Source organism: Pistacia vera, unplaced genomic scaffold (genome assembly GCF_008641045.1).
Source record: "Pistacia vera cultivar Batoury unplaced genomic scaffold, PisVer_v2 Contig204, whole genome shotgun sequence".
Classification (NCBI taxonomy): Eukaryota; Viridiplantae; Streptophyta; class Magnoliopsida; order Sapindales; family Anacardiaceae; genus Pistacia; species Pistacia vera.
The window spans coordinates 695,710-716,882 of record NW_022196007.1 but is presented as its reverse complement, the minus strand read 5'-3'; the positions used below and the strand labels follow the sequence as shown (position 1 = coordinate 716,882).

Below are 21,173 nucleotides of genomic sequence, written 5' to 3'. Positions count from 1 at the left end.
GTAGGTTCCAATCAAGAGGTTGCATGATGGGTGCTGTGGTTAATGCTTCCTTCAAAATAGTAAAGGCAATTATACAAGAGTCATAAAAAACAAATGGCACATCTTTAGCAAGCAAATCACACAAAGGCTTGAAGATCTTGCTAAAATTCTGGATGAAACGCCTATAAAATCCTGTATGGCCTAGGAAAGATCTAATTTGTTTGAACGACGAAGGCGGTGGTAGTTGAGAAATCAACTCTACCTTTGCCTTATCCACTGCTATCCCCTCCTTGGAAACTACATGACCTAAGACAATTCCCTTTTGAACCATGAAATGGCTCTTTTACTAACTAAGAACAAGATTTGTCTATTTACAACATTTCAACACCAACTCAAGTTTTTTGAGACAATCATTGAAAGATGCACCAAACACAGAAAAATCATCTATGAAGACTTCAAGGAATTGACCCACCATGTCAGAAAATATCAATAACATGCATCTTTGAAATATTGCTGGTGCGTTGCATAACCCAAAGAGCATGCGACGAAAGGCAAACGTACCAAAAGGACATGTGAACGTGGTCTTTTCTTGGTATTCGAGGGCAACTGGTACTTGGTTATATACATAATAGCCATCTAGAAAATAATAGAAAGCTTGCCTTGCAAGTTTTTCTAAGATTTGGTCAATAAATAGGAGCGAGAAATGATCTTTCCTAGTGGCTAGGTTGAGCTTCCTATAGTCAATATAAACTCTCCATCCTGTGGGAGTATGGGTAGGAATTCGCTCATGTTTTTCATTTTCAACAACGGTGAGGCCACTCTTCTTAGGTACAACATAGGTCAGACTCACCCATTGGCTGTCGGATATAGGATAGATAATACTCGCATCAAGCCATTTGATCACCTCTTTCTTCACCACCTCTTTCATGTTCGAGTTTAACCTTCTTTGAGCTTCATACACCGGTTTAGCATTCTCCTCACAAAATATGCGATGCATGCACAAAGAAGGGCTAATCCCTCGCAAATCGGCTATCGACCAACCGATTGCTTCCTTATGGGCTGTCAAGATTGCCACTAATCTCTCTTCTTGCTCACTATCTAAGTTGGTGGCAATGATCATGGGTAAGGTCTTATTGGGTCCTAGGAAAACATACTTTAGAGTATCAGGCAAGGTCTTCAACTCTAAGACTGGTAGAGACTCAATTGACCTCTATTGTGTCGTCTTATACAAAAGTGGTAAGGGTTCATACTTGATGTTCCAAGGTCGACGCTCTAGAGTGGGAGACCTAGCCATATACGCACTAACCTCCTAAATCTCAGACACGACACTCAAGCTACATATCTCCTCAACAAACAGATTCATAAGAGTGTAAATCGCATCGTCACATGACATTTGTGGGGCGTGAGCTTCCACTAGACTATCAATAGCATCAACCATGAAACACTCGTTATCATCCTCACGCATTGGTCCTAAACCCACATTAAACACATTAAGTCTCAGTTTCCTATTCCCAAAAGACACTTCCATCTCTCTTGATCTACAGCTAATGCAAGCATTTGCCATTGCTAGAAAAGGTCTCTTTAAAATAATCAGTGGCATACTTCCACTTCTCGTATACTCCATGTCTAAGACAAGAAAATCCACCGGAAAATATAGTTCCTCAACCTTAACAAACACGTCCTCAATTAGGCCCCTAGGCATTTTGACCGATTGGTTAGCTAACTGTAGTATGACTTCAGTCGACTTGAGCTCACCTAAGTTAAACTGTTCATACACAGAAGTAGGTAATAAGTTCACGCTCGCCCTTAAGTCTAAGAGTGCTCTATTAATCGTGACATTACCTATCACACAAGAAATACTAGGAGCTCCAGGATCCTTTAACTTCGGGGGAATGCGGTTTGAGACAACCGCACTTACATTTTCCTATAAATATACAGTCTTAGTGTGTGAGATTTCATTTGTCTGTTTTGCGTGCATAAGTCTTTGAGGAATTTGACATCAGCAGGTACTTGCTTAATGGCATCTAAGAGTGGAATGTTAATCTGCACCTGCTTAAACAACTCAATCATTTCCTCCATCCTAGCGCTTTTCCTAGTAGTAGGAACATTTGGAGGCTCTAAATACTGAGGAAAGGGTGCTCTCGGTATGTACGATGCAGGGGATGGTTCATTCTCCCCAACTTTCTCCTTACCCGGTCTCTGAACACTTGAATCTACAAGTGGCTCACTCTCACTCTCTTTGGCTTGGTCTCTACCTAGATTTTCCTCTTCTCTACCTTGGAATTTTACTTCTCTCTCAGGCCTAATTAGCTCTCGGCCGCTCCGAAGAGTCATCACGGCCTTCGCTTGTTCGAAAAAACCTTTCTGCTGCGAAGAACCACTAGTGTTACCTATGACTTGACTAGGCAATTGGCCTTGTTCCCTCCTATTGATTGCTTCGGCTATTTGACCAATCTGGGTCTCTAGCTTACTAATGGATTGGGAATGAGAATGTAGAAGTTGGGTATTCTGCTCTAAATCTTGGAACCTAGTATTTATGTCAGCTTTTTGTTCCTGCATGGTTTGGAGCATTTGAGCCATCATTGATTCTAGTGAACTAGGCACTGGAATGGGCTGCTCAATGGGAGGTGGGATCCGAGGTTGGATGGGTGGTTGGATTGAAGGTTGCTCCCTATAATTGTCTTGTTGATTAGAAAGATTGTTCCTGTATGGCATATTATTAAGGGCATTCTGGGGTGGTTGTGACTTCCATGAGAAATTAGGGTGGTTACGCCACCTAGGATTGTATGTGTTCAAGTACTGATCGTTCCATCTCTGGAAGCCTTGTGCAACTTGCACTTGCTCTTCAAAAGAGTCAAGGGCAGGTTCCTCAACTGGATGGTCAAGAGTGGAGTGCATGACAAAAACATCCTAGTTCGCCTTCTGAGATGATTGTGTAGAGGGTTGCCCTTGTATAGATACAAACTGGTCAAATCGGTGGGCCAATATCTCTAACTTGGAACTAATGTCATCTAACCGTGACACCTCATACACGCCACCCTTTTTGGATGGCTGCCTAGAGATAGGCATTCTAGACGCAGAAATGTGGTGTATTGAATTTTCACTTAAGGTCTCGAAGAGTTGCCATAACTCATTCTCGTCCTTGTGCATAAATGTTCCTCCACAAGAGGCGTCTACCATATTCCTATGCCTTTCGGTCAGTCCGTCATAAAAACTACGAACTAATTGCCACCTAGGGACTGCGTGATGGGGACACTTCTTAAGCATTTCCTTCAAACGTTCCCAACTCTCATAAAATTCCTCGCCATCTAGTTGAGTGAAACTAGTGATGGCTCATCTTATGTTGTTGGTTTTACCAATTTTTCAGGAATTCTTGTTGCATTTGGGCCCAAGAGATAATGGACCATGCAACCAAAGAATTGAGCCACTGTTTGGCTCGATCCTTAAGTGAGAATGGGAATAAAATTAAGCGCATGACATCATTCACATTTTGAAGTCTAACTATAGAGCAAACCTCTAAAAATTCATCTAAGTGTTTGTATGGCTCCTCATTTAAATTCCCATAATAAATTGGCAGCAATTGGATGACACTAGTTTTGATCTCATAGTGTTGTGTCTGGACATTGGGGATACTGATACATGAGGCTGAAGTATAGGTGGTGGGCGCGAAATGTTGGCTAAGGGGCACATGTGCGGGTTCATCCTGGTCAGCCATCCTACGTGCTTGTTTTCTATTCCTCTTACAAGTGTGTTCAATTTCAAGATTCAAAGGTAATAACTCTTCGTTACAAGACCTTCTAGTTTGCATTCATCAATCAAACACACAAAAGGCTCAACAAGCAACGCAACAACAATCTCAAAGAAAATTAACTAAATACAAATCCTAAGAAACAAATTTTAATAAGCACACGAAACAAAACTAAAACAATAAAAAATCTAACGAAACTATACCCAACAAAATTTCACACAACAAATATACTTAATCAAAACTAAAGTTATCAATGCAACCTAAAAGAATTTAATACTAAGAACAAAAATTAAATTCTAGGAATAAAAAAATCAAAGGTTAAGAGAATTTCATAATCGGGTCGTGCAAGATCTTCAATGCTCACGACACGCTGCAGCGTTTTCCCAATTGCAATTTTCCTACAAAACAAAAACAAACAGAAATGAAACTATTCCAATGAAAATAAAATAAAACGAAGTAAAAATGAAATTACGCCAACAACCTAAAAATAAAATAATTAACCAAAATGCAAAGAGCCAAACTAAACGGAACACAAAAATTAAACAATTCACCCAAACAAATAATCATGACAAAGAAAATAACACAAACAAAAACAACAACTAAAATAAACCTAGAATAAAAACTAATGACTACCCAAACACACAAAGTCAAAAGCACGTTGCTCCCAGGCAATGACGTCAAAATTTTGTTGAACCGGTCGTCACAGTCACAAAATTAAACCTAAATACCGTAGTTAGCGGTAAGCAGGGTTGAATTCACAGAGAGCAAGACTAGCAACCTAATGTATTTTGAGTAGCGGAAATGAAATTGGAATTGTGATTAATTAAACTAAACAAACTAAATGCAAATATTAAAAGTGTGAAATTAAAACAAATGAAGACTTTATAATGTTATGGTTTTGGTTCGACACGAGACCGACTCACACAATTCTCCTCCACTTTCTATGATCCCCTAAACCTACAAGGCAAGGTAAATCAATGAAATGGCTTCCTGGCACTCTAGGTATAATCTATCATGTCTCACCCGATCACTTAAGTCCGATTGGTTAAAGACTATCATTGAACGTCGATAAACGCTACACGACAATACCACTAGTTGGTACGTGATGAACAAATGCAATTTGTCAACACGTATCTTCCAATCAACCAACTTCACAATAAATGCAACAACAGTAGAAATGAAATTAAATCTGAACACAATTCAATTACAATCGATGCGAAGTAATGAAAAGCAATATTCATCATTCAATTATTTCAAACCAACGTTTATCATTCAGCAAGTTCTGTGAAAACATTAAATCATAATGGACAACAATATTCATCACAAATTATGCTCAAATCATATTAAAGTATCAAAATCAAACATGAAACGAAAACAAATATAATTCGAAACACAATACTACCAAATGTCCTACAATCGGGCTCATCCAACTAGTCAAGAGCTGATGAGTAGAGTTGTGGAGTCAATCTCGATTTTGCCTATGCCGTAACAGACAACTGGGAACTTAGTCGCTCATGGTGGTGATGACGGAGGCTGAAACGATGGAAACGAAGCCGATCATGGCGGAGAGAAGCTAACCGATAGTGATATGAGGCAAAGAAGGGGCGAAAACAACCAACGGACAGCTTGAAATACGAACAGTCGCACTTGCTAGAAAACATTAATTTTTCGACGAGTCTTCGAGAAAATGGTGGCGGAATGTGATCCAAAGGTACTGATGAAAAGCTCTGATGATGGGGAGTTTAGATCAGGTCCTGGGGAGGTGAAAGGTCACCAGAAATGACCAAGATCTCGGCTAGAAGATGAAGAGGTGCGGCGATGATTTGGCAGATTTAGACTGTTTTTGCGGCGGTTGAAGCTTGGAATGGGTAGATCCGACCGTGGGAAAGGAAGATCAACCTCCAGGGAGCTGAAACGTCACCGGAAACTGGGGAAATAATGGCTGGAAGATGAAGAGTCGCGGTGGCAGAATGCGAAACATCGCGGTGGTGGTGCGTGATTTGCGGTGGTGATGGCGGCTGATGAAGATCGGTGTACAGGGAAGATGGATCGTCATCGGAGGCCGTCGGAAAAGGAAGACGAAGCGTCGTTGGAAAAGATGGATGAGCAGTGCCCCCTGAACGCGACCTTTCGTTTTCCTTTTATAGACAAAATGGAAAATTTACTTTGGTCCCTATATGATTGAAAAGTGACAAAATCAATCCTTATAAATATGACAGTTTACCCCCTAAATAGCATAAACATGACAAAATCACCCCTAGTTCGTAAACCACAACCTAATATCAACTCATATCCTTTCCAAAATCATTCCAAACACATTAAATTCATAAGAAAAATATTAGGAAGCGATTTTTGTGAATAAATTCATAAATTCTTTAATTGTCTCAATATACTTCAATTTAATCACACATGGGGTATTTTTATCACCAAAATAGAGTCACTTTCATGACTCTAACATAGTGTGAGTGAACCAAAACCACTTCTGAAAGGAAAATCCGTCTCATTAAACTTGACTTGCTTTGCAATATATAATCTGCTAATAGAAGCCAAGCATAAATATCCTTTGCGGGCAAGGTTGTATCCTAGGAAGGCACACTTCTCAGTGTGATAAGAGAGTTTGTGTCTATGATATGGCCACCAGTAAGGATAGCAACTACAGCAAAAAACTCTCAATTCAGTGTAGGTGGGCTGCTGTTTAAACAAAACAGAATATGATGAGGCAGATTCAAGAACTGAGGTGGGTAATCTGTTATCAGTGGCTATGCTAAAGGCTGCCCACCAATATTTTAGTGGCATACTAGCGTGAGCTAAAAGAGATAACCTAAACTCTGTAATGGTCCTATACTTCCTTTCCACTCTCCCATTTTGTTGGTGTAAATGTGGACATGGATGCCTGAATAAATACCATTTTGCTGTAAATAACCACTAAAGGATCCATATTCACCTCCCCAGTCAGTTTGTAGGCTCTTTAGTTTGTAACCTAATTGTTTTTCCACAAAGCAATGAAATTGCACAAATGCTTCATAAGTTTCAGATTTAAGTTTCAAAGGGTAAATCCAAATAAACCGGCTAAAATCATCAACAAATATGATATAATACTTGAAACCTTCCCTAGAGTTGATTGGAGTTGGTCCCTAAAGATCAGAATAAACTAACTCAAAAGGATCCTTGGCTCGAGAGTGAGAGATAAGGAATTGACATTGTTGCAACTTACCATATTGACATGCTTCACAAAAGAAACTTTTATTTCTGCTTAAAGAGTGTTTTACATTCAGTTTGTCCAAAATGATATGAAGGGTTTTAACATTGGGATGTCCTAACCTTGCATGCCACAACATACACAAATATGAATTTGCAGTTTTATTCAAAGTAGTAGTAGACTGACTATCATCTGTAGAACACTTATTGACCATAGTTGTGATAAGAGCATGAGAAGCCTTTGAAAATTGAAAAACAGCAGGAAGGTATGAAGCTAAACTTAATGATTGATGAACAAGTGAGCTGACAGACTGTGACAATTCAAGCTAGTACAATCCATCCTTGACCATGCCTTGAAGAAGAATAGCTCTACTACACTTATCCTTTACCAAACAATGGTTAGAATGAAACTCCACAATGACATTGTTATCTTTAGTGATTTGAGAGATACTTAGTAAGTTCTTTGCAATATTAGGAACACATAGTATATTCTTAAGATGAATCAATCTAGTTATGTCATAAGAAGGTACCAACATCATACCTATATGAGTAATGGGGATGGAGTCCCCATTCCCAACTTGTATCTTTGATCCTCCTAAGTAGGCAGTTTTGAACACCAAGTTGGATCCATCTGTAGTCATGTGATTTGAGGCTTCAGAGTCCATATACCAGGATTGATCTTGGAGAATTTGTGGAGAGGCTATTGCTTAATAAGAAGTTGTTGAAGACTGAGGTGCTTCATTAGTAGTTGTTTTTGGTGTAAAGCTAATAGAATGATCGGTACTAGTTGAGGTACCAGGATAGTATTGTTGATGTGATACAGAAGAGAAATTTGCAGGAGGTGGTGCATTTGGTTTAGGGATAAAAGGAGTTGAGTAATCATGAAAATCAGCAAAGTTATTGTGAAAGGTATTGGTAGGGTGTTGTGTGTAGTTTGCTACAATTAAGGCTTGTGGTGGTTCAGTAGTATGTTCAGTAATGACATTTGGAGAGGGACCTGTTGAATTATATAGATTAGGCTGCATCTGAGGGTTGTAGGAATTATACAAATTAGGCTGTATCTGAGAGCTATAGGAATTGGCAGCAAAACCTTGATACTCCTGATTAAAACTATGGTAGCATTGGATGGTAGAATGTCCTGATTTGCCACATACTTGGCACACTAGTTGTGGCTTAAAATAGCTTCGGCCTCTGCCCCTGCCTCTTACCATGTTATTTTGAAACTAAAAAGGTCCGGCAGAGTGTTGTTGTGTGTTAGGCGAGTAACTAGTTCTACCATAATTTGTTCCTTGATAACTATTCTATCCAAAGTCAATATTGCTTGCTATAGGATAAATTGAACCAGAAGTTGGACCAAAATTTGGAATATTGACACTAAACTGTGCGAATATCCATAACCAACAGCTTGAGCATGAAATGGTACTAGTAGTCTTTGACCAGATGAGTTAGTCAGAGGATTTGAGCAGTTGGTGTTTTCTTGTTTGGAAGCAAACAGAGCATAATTTAAATGCTCATGAAAATTTGTCAGAACCGAGTGTTGTCACTCCAATCTCATTTCATGCTTGTGAAGCATGAATTGGGCTTGTTGAATGGTTGCAGTACTAAATTTACCACAACAACTTGTATTCTGGTCCTAGACCATCCAATATATACAAAAACAATTCTTCTTCTCCAATATTAACACCACTTGGCACTAACTTATCCCCTAATTCCTTCATTTTCAGGACATACTCATCAATGCTTAAAGAGTCCTTTTTTGTAGTCTGTAACATGTTCCGTAAGTGTAGTGTCATGGCCTTTGAAATTGATTGAAAATGCAACTCTAGAGTATTCCATATTTCATATGCACTAACATGTTTAGCTACATGTCTGAATATAGATTCAGAGATTGATGAGAAAAGCCAACTAACTAAGAACTGATATGTTCTTTTCTAGTTAAGATACCTAGGGTTTTGCTTTTTCACTAATTCATCAGAATCAACAAGTTTTTTGAAAAGAAACATTGATGGACAAATGCTCTCACCAGTGATAAAGCTTTCGAGGTCATGAGATGCTAAAGCTAGAAAAACTTGTGACCGCCAGTGACTATAGTTCTTCTCCACAAGTTTTACTGAGATTGTGGGAAGTGTAGAGTGAACAGCTAAGCTATTTGCGTTTGCATTTCCAGCTGATTCAACTTTAGATTTTGACGCAATATTGAAGAAATCAGGATTCGAAGCCATTGATGCTTGTCTATAGCTCTGATACCATGAAAGATAAAGAGTGGAATTGAAAAGGAAATTAAAAGTATTGAATGAAAAAATAAATAATATATTAGTGGATGTAGGCCTTATTCGCTTATCTAACCAAACCACTTTAAAAACGTCTAAGTTTTCTCATCGACTATTGGGAGGTGCATTGCCACCTTGACCATCGTCGCATGCGACAAGGGTCCCTTACACTGATTCCCTGGAATCATGCACCCATCTTACTCGCTTCTTCAAGAGTCCACCGAGTAACTCTGGTTGGCGTGTGTTTACATCTCAGGGATTTAGTCGATATGCAAATTTGCACCAACACAAGGTATCTCTATAACCATTTGTTTTGTTGTATAACCAGAGTATGAACATTTGACTTATACTTTTATTTAATTATCTAACTTCCTCCAGTCCATTGCTTATGTTTAGGTTTGCCACCTGCTGAAAGAAAAACTTTGATTAAATGGGTTCTAGTATGAATAGGACAGCCTGCAAAAAAAAAAAAATTGTGTGTGTGTGTAAGATAAAAAATTGTATGTTTTTTGTTCCATGACGTGGTTATCCTTTTGTGTGTATGTGTGGCCCACGACGTGGTTATCTTTTTGCGTGTGTGTGTGTGTGTGTCCACGAAGAGGTTATCTTTTTGTGTGTGTGTGTGTGTGTGTCCACGAAGAGGTTGTCCTTATTGTGTGTGTTTTTTGTTTGTGTGTGTGTGTGGGGGGTCCTTCCGTGTAAAATTGAATCAGCTTTTGCTATTCAAATTGTCTTAGATTTAGCTTTTAACTTTAGCTTTCACGTAATGCACACAGCAACTATACACCCACGGAATCATTTGTGGTAGCATTAAATTTTAGCTCATGTTAATTAACACGATAAATTTTAGATCAATGTTCTAAATCATAAAACCTCATTTTAGATCAATATTTTTCAGTTCTTTCTTCACTATTTATTAGGGCATTAATAACCAACTATATGACCACGCATTTGCAGTTAGGAAAAAAGTGTTATGTTTCTCTGTTTCTGTGTGGGACAGAGGAGAAGCTCTGATATTGACTTACATTGGCTCGGCTCGGGCTTTTTGAGGTCAACGCGATAAATTTTATATAATTATTTAAAGTAAAATTATTGTATTTACAATTTATCTTTTACTAAATTGCTAAAATTTTATATTCAAGTTTTATTTTTTTATTTTTTCTTTTATGATCCATCTTTGTTGGTAAATGACAGAAAATCACTTACCACCCCTTTAACGTTTTTGAAACAATTATTTGGGTGGTAAATATTCGATTAGTAATCAAATTCACCATTGATGTTTCTAAAATCATCGCTTACCACTCCTAACACAAACTCCATTAACAAAATGTTAGAGTCGAAGGGGTTATAGTGTATTTTCTTTTGAAAGTTAACCTTCAACGTATTTTTCATTTACAATTGTCAATTACAACTCCCCTGCAGCCCTCAAAAATCCACCGTAGCTTGCCAGAATCGTCTCTCAGCCACCTCTCTTGTCTATCTTTAATTTTGCTACTCTATATTAATAGACTTCCATTAAATGAAAGAGGAAGTTGCACCAAAGGCATCTTAAAAGGTACGAAAAATAAATTGTAAATACAATAATTTTATTTTAGATAATTTAAGATTTATCATGTTTAGGACCTGAGGCGGCCTATTCCCTAGTCAGTCTAATCCAATATATGAGAAGCTTCACCTTTGTCCCACACGGAAATAGAGAAACATCACAGTTTCTTCCCCTGATAATTTCTCTGAAGGAACCATGCTGCCCCAGGACGCGTAAAATTTTTAGCTTAATTCAAGGGCAGTTCTTCAGTTTACATTTTTAAAACGTGATTTACTTGTTATTGAGAATTTTATACATAAGAAACATAGTAAGGGAAAATTTGTACATGAAAGACGATCAGCTGAAGTTAATTCTTAACTTGCTTTACTTTACTATTATATTATGTTTCTGTTTTTAGTCATTCATTTGATTTCTTTAGTTTTTATATTATTAAAAAATCTCATAGGAGATGATCATAATATTCTGGGTGTTCATCTTTAATTAACATGTTACTGAGAATATCAATGAGTAACATAATCTTCTATATCATACCGAGTTCAGGTTCTTTTAACTCTTCTGTATTCTGTTTGGCATCCGGGAGGAGGAGGTTGAGCTCCATATTTCAACTTATTTCTTCTGGGACATACTATTCAGGTTCTTAACTTGCTTCTTTACTACTTTTATGATTTAAATTATGGTATTTAATTGTTTTTTACTACTTCTTTTTGTCTAAAAATAAGTATTAAAAAACAATTAGAATCACTATATAAGTCTGAAATTCATTCCAAAAACATAGCAAAGTGACTCTTAAAATGATCGATTTGACGAGTTGAAACAAGATAAACTAGTTTAAAGTTTGAACATGAAAATGGCGTTCGAGTGAGAGATCTAAGGTTAAAGTTTGGAGTTGCATCTATGGTATAGTTGAGAGAAAACATAATCGAAGGAGACAAAATTTTTCATTTGCATGGAATGTTTACAGAACACCACCTGTTTTCTCTTCACAGTTGAATCACTTTTTTTATTTTGCAGGCCAATTGACTTGGCTACATTTTCTTAGTATATTACTTAAAATCTTAAACTCTAAAAATAACTTCTTTTCTGTTTAGTTTAATTATATACAATGTAACTTTATTTGTACCTTGCTATGAAAGAAGATGTACTGTATTATTTCAATTTCTATTAGCAATTCATTATTATCATCAATCATCAATCATCAATTGTTAAAATATTTAGCCATTTGCAATATGTTTCGTCTAAAGTTGTTATTTTTGTAGTAAACTTTTTCTTTTAAAGGATAGGAAGTGGGTACTTGCTTTGTTTACCTTATGTGTAGATGTGGTATTTTACAGTTTTGACAAATTAATATTCGGAAGTCTTGATTATAGAATTATTCTCTCTATGTATAATATTTGAAAAGGGTTTTCTTCTATATTTGATTATATGTTACTCAATGATTTTGATATTAGGAAGGTTACTTGGAGATGGAAATGTATTACTCAGCAAGTACTTCTTTAAGCAGTGGGTCGCTAATCGAAATTGAGGAACTCTTTGAGTCTTCACCTGGGTGCTGTATTTCCAGAGTTCCCATAAATCTTCGGAAAATAAATGAGGAAGCTTACACTCCTCAATTAATTTCAATTGGTCCTTTTCATAAGGATAAAACAGAATTGTTTGGCATGGAAAAGGAGAAAAGAAGGTATAACAAGAAATTTATTCAACGATTGGCTGATAATAATTCATGGGAGCAACTCAGGACCTTTGTTGAAAACCATGAACAAGAAATCCGCCAATATTACTCGGAGCCCATTGAGTTTTCGAGTGCCATGTTTGTAGAAATGATTTTATGTGATGCTGTCTTCATCATCGAGCTCTTGAGATTTTACCCAAGGGATAAAGATGATGTTTTGTTAAATAAGTTACGGCTGAAAGCTATAAGTCGGGACTTACTATTATTTGAAAATCAAATTCCATATTTTGTGCTTGAGGAATTATATAACTTGGCCTTTCACTCCACCGCCCCAGATGTAGCCGCCTCCGCCATACCAGATGGAGCATTCGTCACGCCCAGATCCTACACTAGTAATGCAGAAGCAGAAGAAGCCACCACCACCACCAATGAACAAGAGAGAGCCACCATCCATAACCCAGAAGAAGCAACAATCGATAACCAAGATGAAGCCACCACCAGTAACCCAGAGGAAAGCACCACCAACAACCCAAACGAAGTCACCACTAGTATTCAAGAGGAAGCCACCATCAGTAACCCAGAAGAAGCCACCATCGATAACCAAGATGAAACCACCACCAGTAACCCAAACGAAGCCAGCACTAGTATTCAAGAGGAAGCCACCACCAGTAACCCAAACGAAGCCACCAATAGTAACCAAGAAGAAGCCGCCTCCAGTACTGCAGATGAAGCCTCAACCAACAAAGATGAGTTGCTTTCATCCCACTGTTATTTTCCGGCTATTTTTTATTTACGTCAAGGCTTGCAGAGAAGAGCACCTAATAACGAAGAGATCGAAGTCACTACTGTTGGAGCCTCCACCATTGACCCGGATAGAGAGTTACTCCCTACCAGCTTCCTTACTCTCCCTTATCATTTTTTTGTCCTCCATGGCTGCCTCAAAAGAAGAGAGATCAAGGTCAAACATTTCACCGATTTGTATGGGTATGCTCTAGTGGAGTTAGAAGGAGCCAATACGGAGGGTTTACATCCCCGAGAGAGATTTTACGCAATAAACATTCCCGAAGATTCACCAGCTGAAAAAGATTTACCCAATGCAGTCAAATTGCAAGAGGAAGGAGTGAAGTTTAAGCGTCTTTCAACTAAATCTTTATTTGGCATAGACTCGAGAGATCGACCTTTTCCATTCTTTAATGGAGTTGAACTGCGAATCCCGTGCATTGAAATAAATGACGACACTGAATCTTTGATTCGAAATTTGATGGCATTGGAGCAGTGTCACTATCCATCAGAAACTTACTTATGCAGTTACATGGAGTTGATGAATTCCCTAATCTACTCTGTAGAAGACGTGAATCTACTTGTTAAAAAGGGAATTATTAAAAATCTTGTGGGCGAGAATCTTGTAATAGTGGACCTCTTTAATAAACTTCGCCAACAAATTCCAGAAAGTGTTTCCCATTACTCCGGCTTTTATAAGCATCATAGAGCGTACTACGGCAATCGTTGGACCCGCATGGGTGGAGAGTTGAGAAACATATGTTTAAGAAATCCTTGGCGAGCCACAGCAGCTGTTGTCGGAGCTATACTTTTTCTGTCCGCATTGGCTGAAAACATAGTTTCAATTCTGTGGTACATTTGATTTCAGCCCACAAACATGTTGCTTCATAATATCTCTAGTTGTAATTCCAATTCAGTGAATAAAACTTTTTCTGATCAGAATCAGTGTACTCTAATTGATAATTCCTCTGACATTGTTATCAATAATCATTCTGATGACTGTATTGTGTTACATTCCGAATTGCCAAATGCTCATTCTAATCATTATGATTATGACTCTAATGCCTGTACTGTGTTATCTTCTGGATTGTTATATGATCACACTAACGATAATTCTGATCAATTCATGCAGTCCAGCTAATGTATCATTTGCTTTACAAGCTAGTAGCACTATTGCTCATACATCCCTATGCCATAATATATTAGGTCATCCTCATACTGAGACTCTTCATAAAATTTTGTCTCAAATCCATGTCAAATTCATAGAATGTACTCCTCACTGCCTTTTTGTGATGCCTGCAAGTTAGGTAGGTTACATAAGAATAGTTTTCCTCTATCACGATCTAGAGCCACTCAACCCCTTGAATTTATTCATAGTGATGTTTAGGGTGCAGCTCCAATAACATCTATTGAAGGGTTTAGGTATTACATACATTTCATTGGTGATTATAGTCGCTTTACTTGGATATTTTCTTTACGAGCAAAAGCTGAAGTTAATTCTAAGCTGAAGTGATATTTCAAAGTGGGTCAAAGTTGTAAATTCCACGTGTATTGTAACGGTGTCGTTTTGACTCTCTCATTTCATATAAAAGAGAGCAGTCTTCCTCTTGTATAGATTAGAAAAACAAGAAATGAAAATACTGCAGCACAAATTTGCTCCCTTCTTTTTCGTTTCCTCTTTGAATCTCTTATCTAATAACTAGGCAGCTCTGGGGTTTTAATATTTGTATTGAATGGTCTTTTCTTATTTTATATTGTAATTTACATTTTATTAATGATATGGATTTGCTATTGTTAGAGATGTTATTTATAGTCATATTCTTTCATAAAATATTTGTGAATAATGCTGCTTAAAAGTGTTTGTTAAGAGCTACGATCAATACGCTGCGTTTTCTTAAGAATTGTTGTTGCTTAATGAAACATGATCATTGAATTTGCATATGGGTTTTAACCATGAATTGTAATTAAGTTTCCAGGCAAACTAGGAATCACCAAAGTCATTTAATTGGATTCAGGTTAATAAATATTATACATTATATGCTGAATAATAATGAACTATAATGTTATCAAAATAGTAAGAAAATCCGCACACAGTGAATGAAAAATTAAAAGACAAAGTTTATCCTTTTTTATTTTTTTAATTTCTCTTTATTTACATGTATAAAAATTTCATTTTTTCTTATTATAATTCATAATTTTATAATATACGTTAATAGTGTCATGAATAAATAACAATGATATAAATAAATAATTGTAGAGTAATTGTAGAGTGACGCTATTTACCCTCTAAATTTTATTTTATTAAGCCCAACTTCTATTATTAAAAAATGTTAAATGAGAGAAAACTATTTCCACCCCAGATGATTTTTCCAATTTTATTTTTTTATTTTTTTATTTTTTTTGGAAAAGGAAGTTTCAAAAATAATCACTTAGCTGAAATTCATCACTAATCACTTCGGAAATTGACTATGTTTGGAATCTGCTAGAATTTAAGGGGTAAGGATGTAATTCCATTTCCTTTTCTTTTCTTTTATTATCTTTAAACGTTTTGTTAACTCAAAACACAATCTCCAAACCGCAAACCGCACCTCACACCGTGGCGCCCCATGACCAGCCCAATCGATCAGTCATTCTTTCTTATTATTCTTTTTTTTTTTTTTAATTTTTCGTGATGTGGAGTTGGGTTGACTGGCTTTCATTTTGTTGTGCGAGTGGCTTGTTTGTGGGTTGTGTATTTCTTGGTTTTATGGGGTGGGAAGGAGGGTGGAGGTGGGGCTGTGATGGTGGTTTGTTAGTGTGCGTGCCGTTGTGATGGATTTTGACGCGGTGGGTTTGGTTCTTTTGTGCGTTGAGGGTGCTAGAGTGGTTGATTCACTTAGTTGGTGGTGGCTCGATGAGCTACAAAGAGGGACGGTCGGTGGCTGCGTTACTGTTCAACAGGTGGGATAATTTTTGGCGGGGTTTTGTTTTTTAAACGTTCGTAATTACTTTTTAACTTGACTAATTAATTATTCTATTTCAGTTGGTTTAATGTGAAAAAATAAGGGTAAATTGATCAGTTTCAATGCATTCATTAACGAAAGTCTAACAGGGTTAGGGCTTGGAATAGTTAGTGAGATGAAATTTCAATAATTTTACTTTAAATAAGAGAGGAAGGGTAAGGAAAATACAATACACCGAGTCAATCTTGTTGGAGTTGTCGACTACTTCAGCATTAATGGGTAACAAAGATGCACTCGGGGGTCTCGAGCCCGTAGGTGGTTTTGGGCTTTTCCATGTATAACCGCTGTAGGATTCCGTTTAAGTTATTAATTCCTTTTTGGGTTGGGCTTAGGAATAGGAATTCTTGTAAAACTAGGTTTAATCTCTTAAACCTAGTATATAAACATTCTTTTCTCTTGTTATGAGGTGAGAGCAATTCATTCATTATAAACGAGAGAGGTGAGACATATTGCAATAATATTGACTCAGCTGGACGTAGCCCATATTGGGTGAACCAGGATAAATCACGCGTATTATTTTTTTCTTTGTTTACTGTTTGTTTTGTTTTATTATTATTTTTGTTCCTGTTGTTGTCTCTATTTCGTTCAAATCTAAGTCAATATGAGAAGCTTTACCTTCGTCCCACACGGAAATAGAGAAACATAGCCCTTTCTTCCTAATTGAAAATGCATGGTCATTTAGTTAGTTAGTAATTGCCTGGTAATTTCTCTGAAGTCTGAAGGAACCATGGTGCCTCTGGATGCACCTAAAATTAAAGGGCAGTTCTTTAGTTTACACTTTTCTGGACTCATAATTTACGTGTCATTGAGAATTAATATAAGAAACATAGTAAGGGAAAATTTGTACATGAGATTTCTTTACTATTATTATATTTATGTTTCTGTTTTTAGTCACCCCATGTGATTTCTTTAGTTTTTATATTATTAAAAAACCTAATACGCGATGATCATAATATTCTGGGTGTTCATCTTTAATTAACATGTTACTGAGAATTTCAATATGAGTAACATAATGTTCTATATTATACCCAATTCAGGTTCTTTAACTCTTCTGTATTCTATTCGGCATCCAGGAGGAGAAGGTTGAGCTCCATATTTCAACTTATCCCTTCTGGGACATAATATTCTGGTTCTTAGCTTACTTTCTTTGCTACTTTTATTATTTAAATTATGGTATTTAAAGAACTTAAACGTATTTGACATGTTTGTTTATCAAACTGTGATAAGATAAAGATTCAACGTAGCTACATTTAATGTGACTCAGCATCTCTCATCAGTGTTGGATTAACAAAGGTCAATGGGTCATTAGGAGTGTCAAAAAATTAAGTCACTATATCTTAACATATATGTACTAATCTACATATGTTTAGTTAGGACAGACTGATATTATTTTTATCAAGTTTAATCACTACTGGATTCCTTTCATATGATTGATATGACATTTACAACTCAGATTTAATAATATATATTTATAATTCTGATAAATTAATAATAAGACGTCCGAATTATTCTTTCAATGCATAATATTTGAAAAGGGGTTTCTTTCTATGATTGATTATTTCATACTGTTACAACTACTCAAAGAAAGAATCAACCAACAAAAGCAACAAATCAAGATCAAGAATCACACACAAGACCAACAGATTTACCGTGGTTCACTTGCTCTATGATTGAGCAAGCTACGTCCACGTTGAACTCGAGAATAACACGAGCTCACTGCACTAATACTGTCAAGATTACAGATTACACACTTAGCAACACAAGTCACTCAAAACCCCTTCTTCAACCCGTAACTAAACCCTAGAGATTACACCCTTCGAATCCCTAAATACAGTGTATACTCTACACCCATAATGACCTGACCAGTCACTCAACAATGAAGTTACAGGAAACACTCAACCCAGACTGTAGAAACCCTAAAGGCTTAACAATGGTGTTTAACGAAGAAGAGAGAGACTTCTAAAACGAAAATGAATTGCATCCATAAACTGCCAAAATAATTCTGCTTTTATATGGTTGACATTAGGGTTGAATTTCATCCGTTGGATCTCCTTTTTCATCAACGCTCAGGATTGTTTCTGTCATTTAGAGCAAAGCGACGTCGTTCCATTAAGTGCAAATCCGGCAGCGTTTTAAGCCATCATCCAACAATCTCCACCTTGATGGGTTGAACAATAGACCCTATGCTTAGTGCAACTTGCCTTTAGTGAGTCCTTCATTGTTCTCTTGTTACTGTTGCTTACTGAATGGACAGTAGGTTCAAGCAATGCTTGAACTTTGCAATAGTAACAATCTTCGTACCCATGTCTGTTGGATTATGCTCTGTGGGAACCTTATTGAATATTATCTCCCCTCTAGTGATCAGATCTCTCACAAAGTGATAGCGAACATCTATGTGTTTGGTTCGCTCATGGTATACTGGATTCTTACTCAAGTGAATTGCACTTTGACTGTATGAAAAAATGGTTGGTCTCAGTTCAGTCAGTTTTGCTTCACTTAGTATCCCTTTGAGCCATATTGCCTCTTTAAATACATTAGCTACAGCCACATATTCAGCCTCGGTTGTTGAAAGTGCAACTATAGGCTATAATTGGGACTTCCAACTAATGCAGTTGCCTCCCAAGGTAAAGTAATATGCAGTGGTTGACTTCCTAGTGTCACTGTCACCTGCAAAATCAGAGTCTACAAAACCATCCAGCTCAAGTGAGGCAGATCTTTTATAATATTCCAGTCCCACATTCAAAGACCCACTAACATATTTGAGTACCCACTTCAGGGCTGTCCAATGTTCCATACCAGGATTGGACATAAATCTACTCAGCAAAGATATCACAAATGATAGGTCAGGCCTAGTGCTAATCATAGCATACATCAAGGATCCCTTTTATAATATTCCAGTCCCACATTCAAAGACCACTAACATATTTGAGTACCCACTTCAGGGCTGTCCAATGTTCCATACCAGGATTGGACATAAATCTACTCCGCAAAGATATCACAAATGATAGGTCAGGCCTAGTGCTAATCATAGCATACATCAAGGATCTAATTACATTAGCATAGGGGATGGTCTCCATTCTAATTGACTCAGCATCAGTATTAGGGCATTGGGACTTGCTTAAGGTGAAGTGGTTTGCTAAAGGCATGGAGACTGTTTTGGACCCTGACATTCCAAACTTTTCTACTAACTTATGTAGATATGAGCACTGGTGAATTTTCAGTTTGCATTTATTCCTGTTTCTATCAATTTGCATTCCTAAAATCTTTCTAGCATCCCCTAGGTCTTTCATTTCAAATTCTGCATTCAGTTTCTTCTTTAACTCACAGATCAGAGGCTTTGACTTACTTATTAATAACATGTCATCTACATACAATAGTAAGTAAATAGGTATTTCATCTAAAACATCAAAGTAGAAACAACTGTCATATCTACTCCTAGTGAATCCTATACTTACTATAAAGGTGTCAAACCTCTTATACCATTGTCTAGGGGATTGCTTTAGACCATATAAGGATTTCAACAGTAGGCAGACATCATTAGGGGCCCTTTTATCTATGAAACCTAAGGGTTGGCTCATGTAGATCTCTTCCTCAAGATCTCCATGAAGGAATGCAGTTGTGACATCTAGTTGTTCAAGCTCTAGATCCTGGTGAGCTACTATGGATAGCATAAGCCTTATGGTTTTGTACTTAACTACTGGGGAAAAGACTTCATTGAAGTCAATTCCCTCTCTTTGGGTAAAACCCTTTGCTACAAGTTAGCCTTATACCTGAGGGGATCCTTATCTGTGATACCTTCCTTTAGTTTGAAAAGCCACTTGCATTGTACAAGTTTCTGATCCTTGGGCTTTGGTACAAGCTTCCAGGTTCTGTTCACCTCCAAGGATTTCATTTCAACTTCCATTGCAGTCTTCCATTGGTCACTTTCTTTTGTCTGCATGGCTTCCTCATAGGTTTCTGGTTCTCTTCTTTGTACTTCAGTACCTGCAAGGAGGGCAGTGTATATTAGGTTAGCATAGGAATATCTCATGGGTGCCCTTACCTGTCTTTTGGTTCTGTCTCTTGCAAGCTGGTAGTCTTGCAAGTGTTCAGGTTGTATCTCAGTATCATCTACTGTTTCTATCTCATCCTCATGTTCTGGATCAGTTGTCCAATTTCTTCTTCATGTTCAGTAGCAGCTCCAGTTTCTTGACTGGTTTGAGTTTGGACAGNTGGCCTCAGTTCAGACAGGTTTGCTTCACTCAGGATCCCTTTGAGCCACATTGCCTCTTTAAATACATCAGCTACAGCCACATATTCAGCTTCGGTTGTTGATAGTGCAACTATAGGCTGTAATTGGGACTTCCAGCTGATGTAGTTGCCCCCCAAGGTAAAGTAATATGTAGTGGTTGACTTCTTACTGTCCCTGTCACCTGCAAAATAAGAATCTACAAAACCATCCAGCTCAAGTGAGGCATATCTTTTACAGTATTCCAGTCCCACATTTAAAGATCCACTAACATATTTGCGTACCCACTTCAGGGCTGTCCAATGTTCCATATCAGGATTGGACATGAATCTACTCAGCAATGATATCACAAATGATAAGTCGGGCCTAGTGCTAATCATAGCATACATCAAGGATCTAACCACATTAGCATAGGGTATGGTCTCCATTCTAATAAACTCAGCATCAGTATTACGGCATTGAGCCTTGCTTAATGTGAAGTGGTTTGCTAAAGGCATTGAGATAGTTTTGGACCCTGACATTCCAAATTTTTCTACTAACTTATGCATATATGAACACTGGTGAATTTTTAGTTTGCATTTACTTCTGTTTCTATCAATTTGCATGCCTAAAATCTTCCTAGCATCCCCTAGGTCTTTCATTTCAAATTCTGCATCCAGTTTATTCTTTAACTCACAGATCAGAGGCTTTGATTTGCTTATTAGTAACATATAATCTACATACAGTAGTAAGTACATAGATATTTCATCTAAA

The 21,173-nt window shown here is 37.2% G+C and overlaps 2 protein-coding genes across 2 annotated transcripts; both read right to left on the bottom strand.

Moving 5' to 3' along the window:
- Positions 1 to 1,288: 1,288 nt before the first annotated feature.
- On the bottom strand, positions 1,289 to 2,877 carry LOC116128893. The gene is made up of 2 exons (XM_031414660.1): positions 2,029 to 2,877; positions 1,289 to 1,903 (listed from the first exon to the last, which is right to left on the bottom strand). Exons 1-2 carry the CDS (start codon positions 2,875 to 2,877, stop codon positions 1,289 to 1,291), a joined length of 1,464 nt encoding a protein of 487 aa, XP_031270520.1.
- Positions 2,878 to 20,311: 17,434 nt separating this feature from the next.
- On the bottom strand, positions 20,312 to 20,941 carry LOC116128892 (secreted RxLR effector protein 161-like). Its single transcript, XM_031414659.1, has one exon. It carries the CDS (start codon positions 20,939 to 20,941, stop codon positions 20,312 to 20,314), a length of 630 nt encoding a protein of 209 aa, XP_031270519.1.
- Between the last annotated feature and the right edge of the window lie 232 nt (positions 20,942 to 21,173).

Bases quoted from the DNA above. Each gene is read 5' to 3' on its own strand.
- LOC116128893 (XM_031414660.1), bottom strand. From the start codon at position 2,877: ATGCACTCCACTCTTGACCATCCAGTTGAGGAACCTGCCCTTGACTCT. The intron at 1,904-2,028 runs GTGCAGATTAAC...GTATATTTATAG, and splicing joins TGATTGAGTTGTTTAAGCAG to GAAAATGTAAGTGCGGTTGT.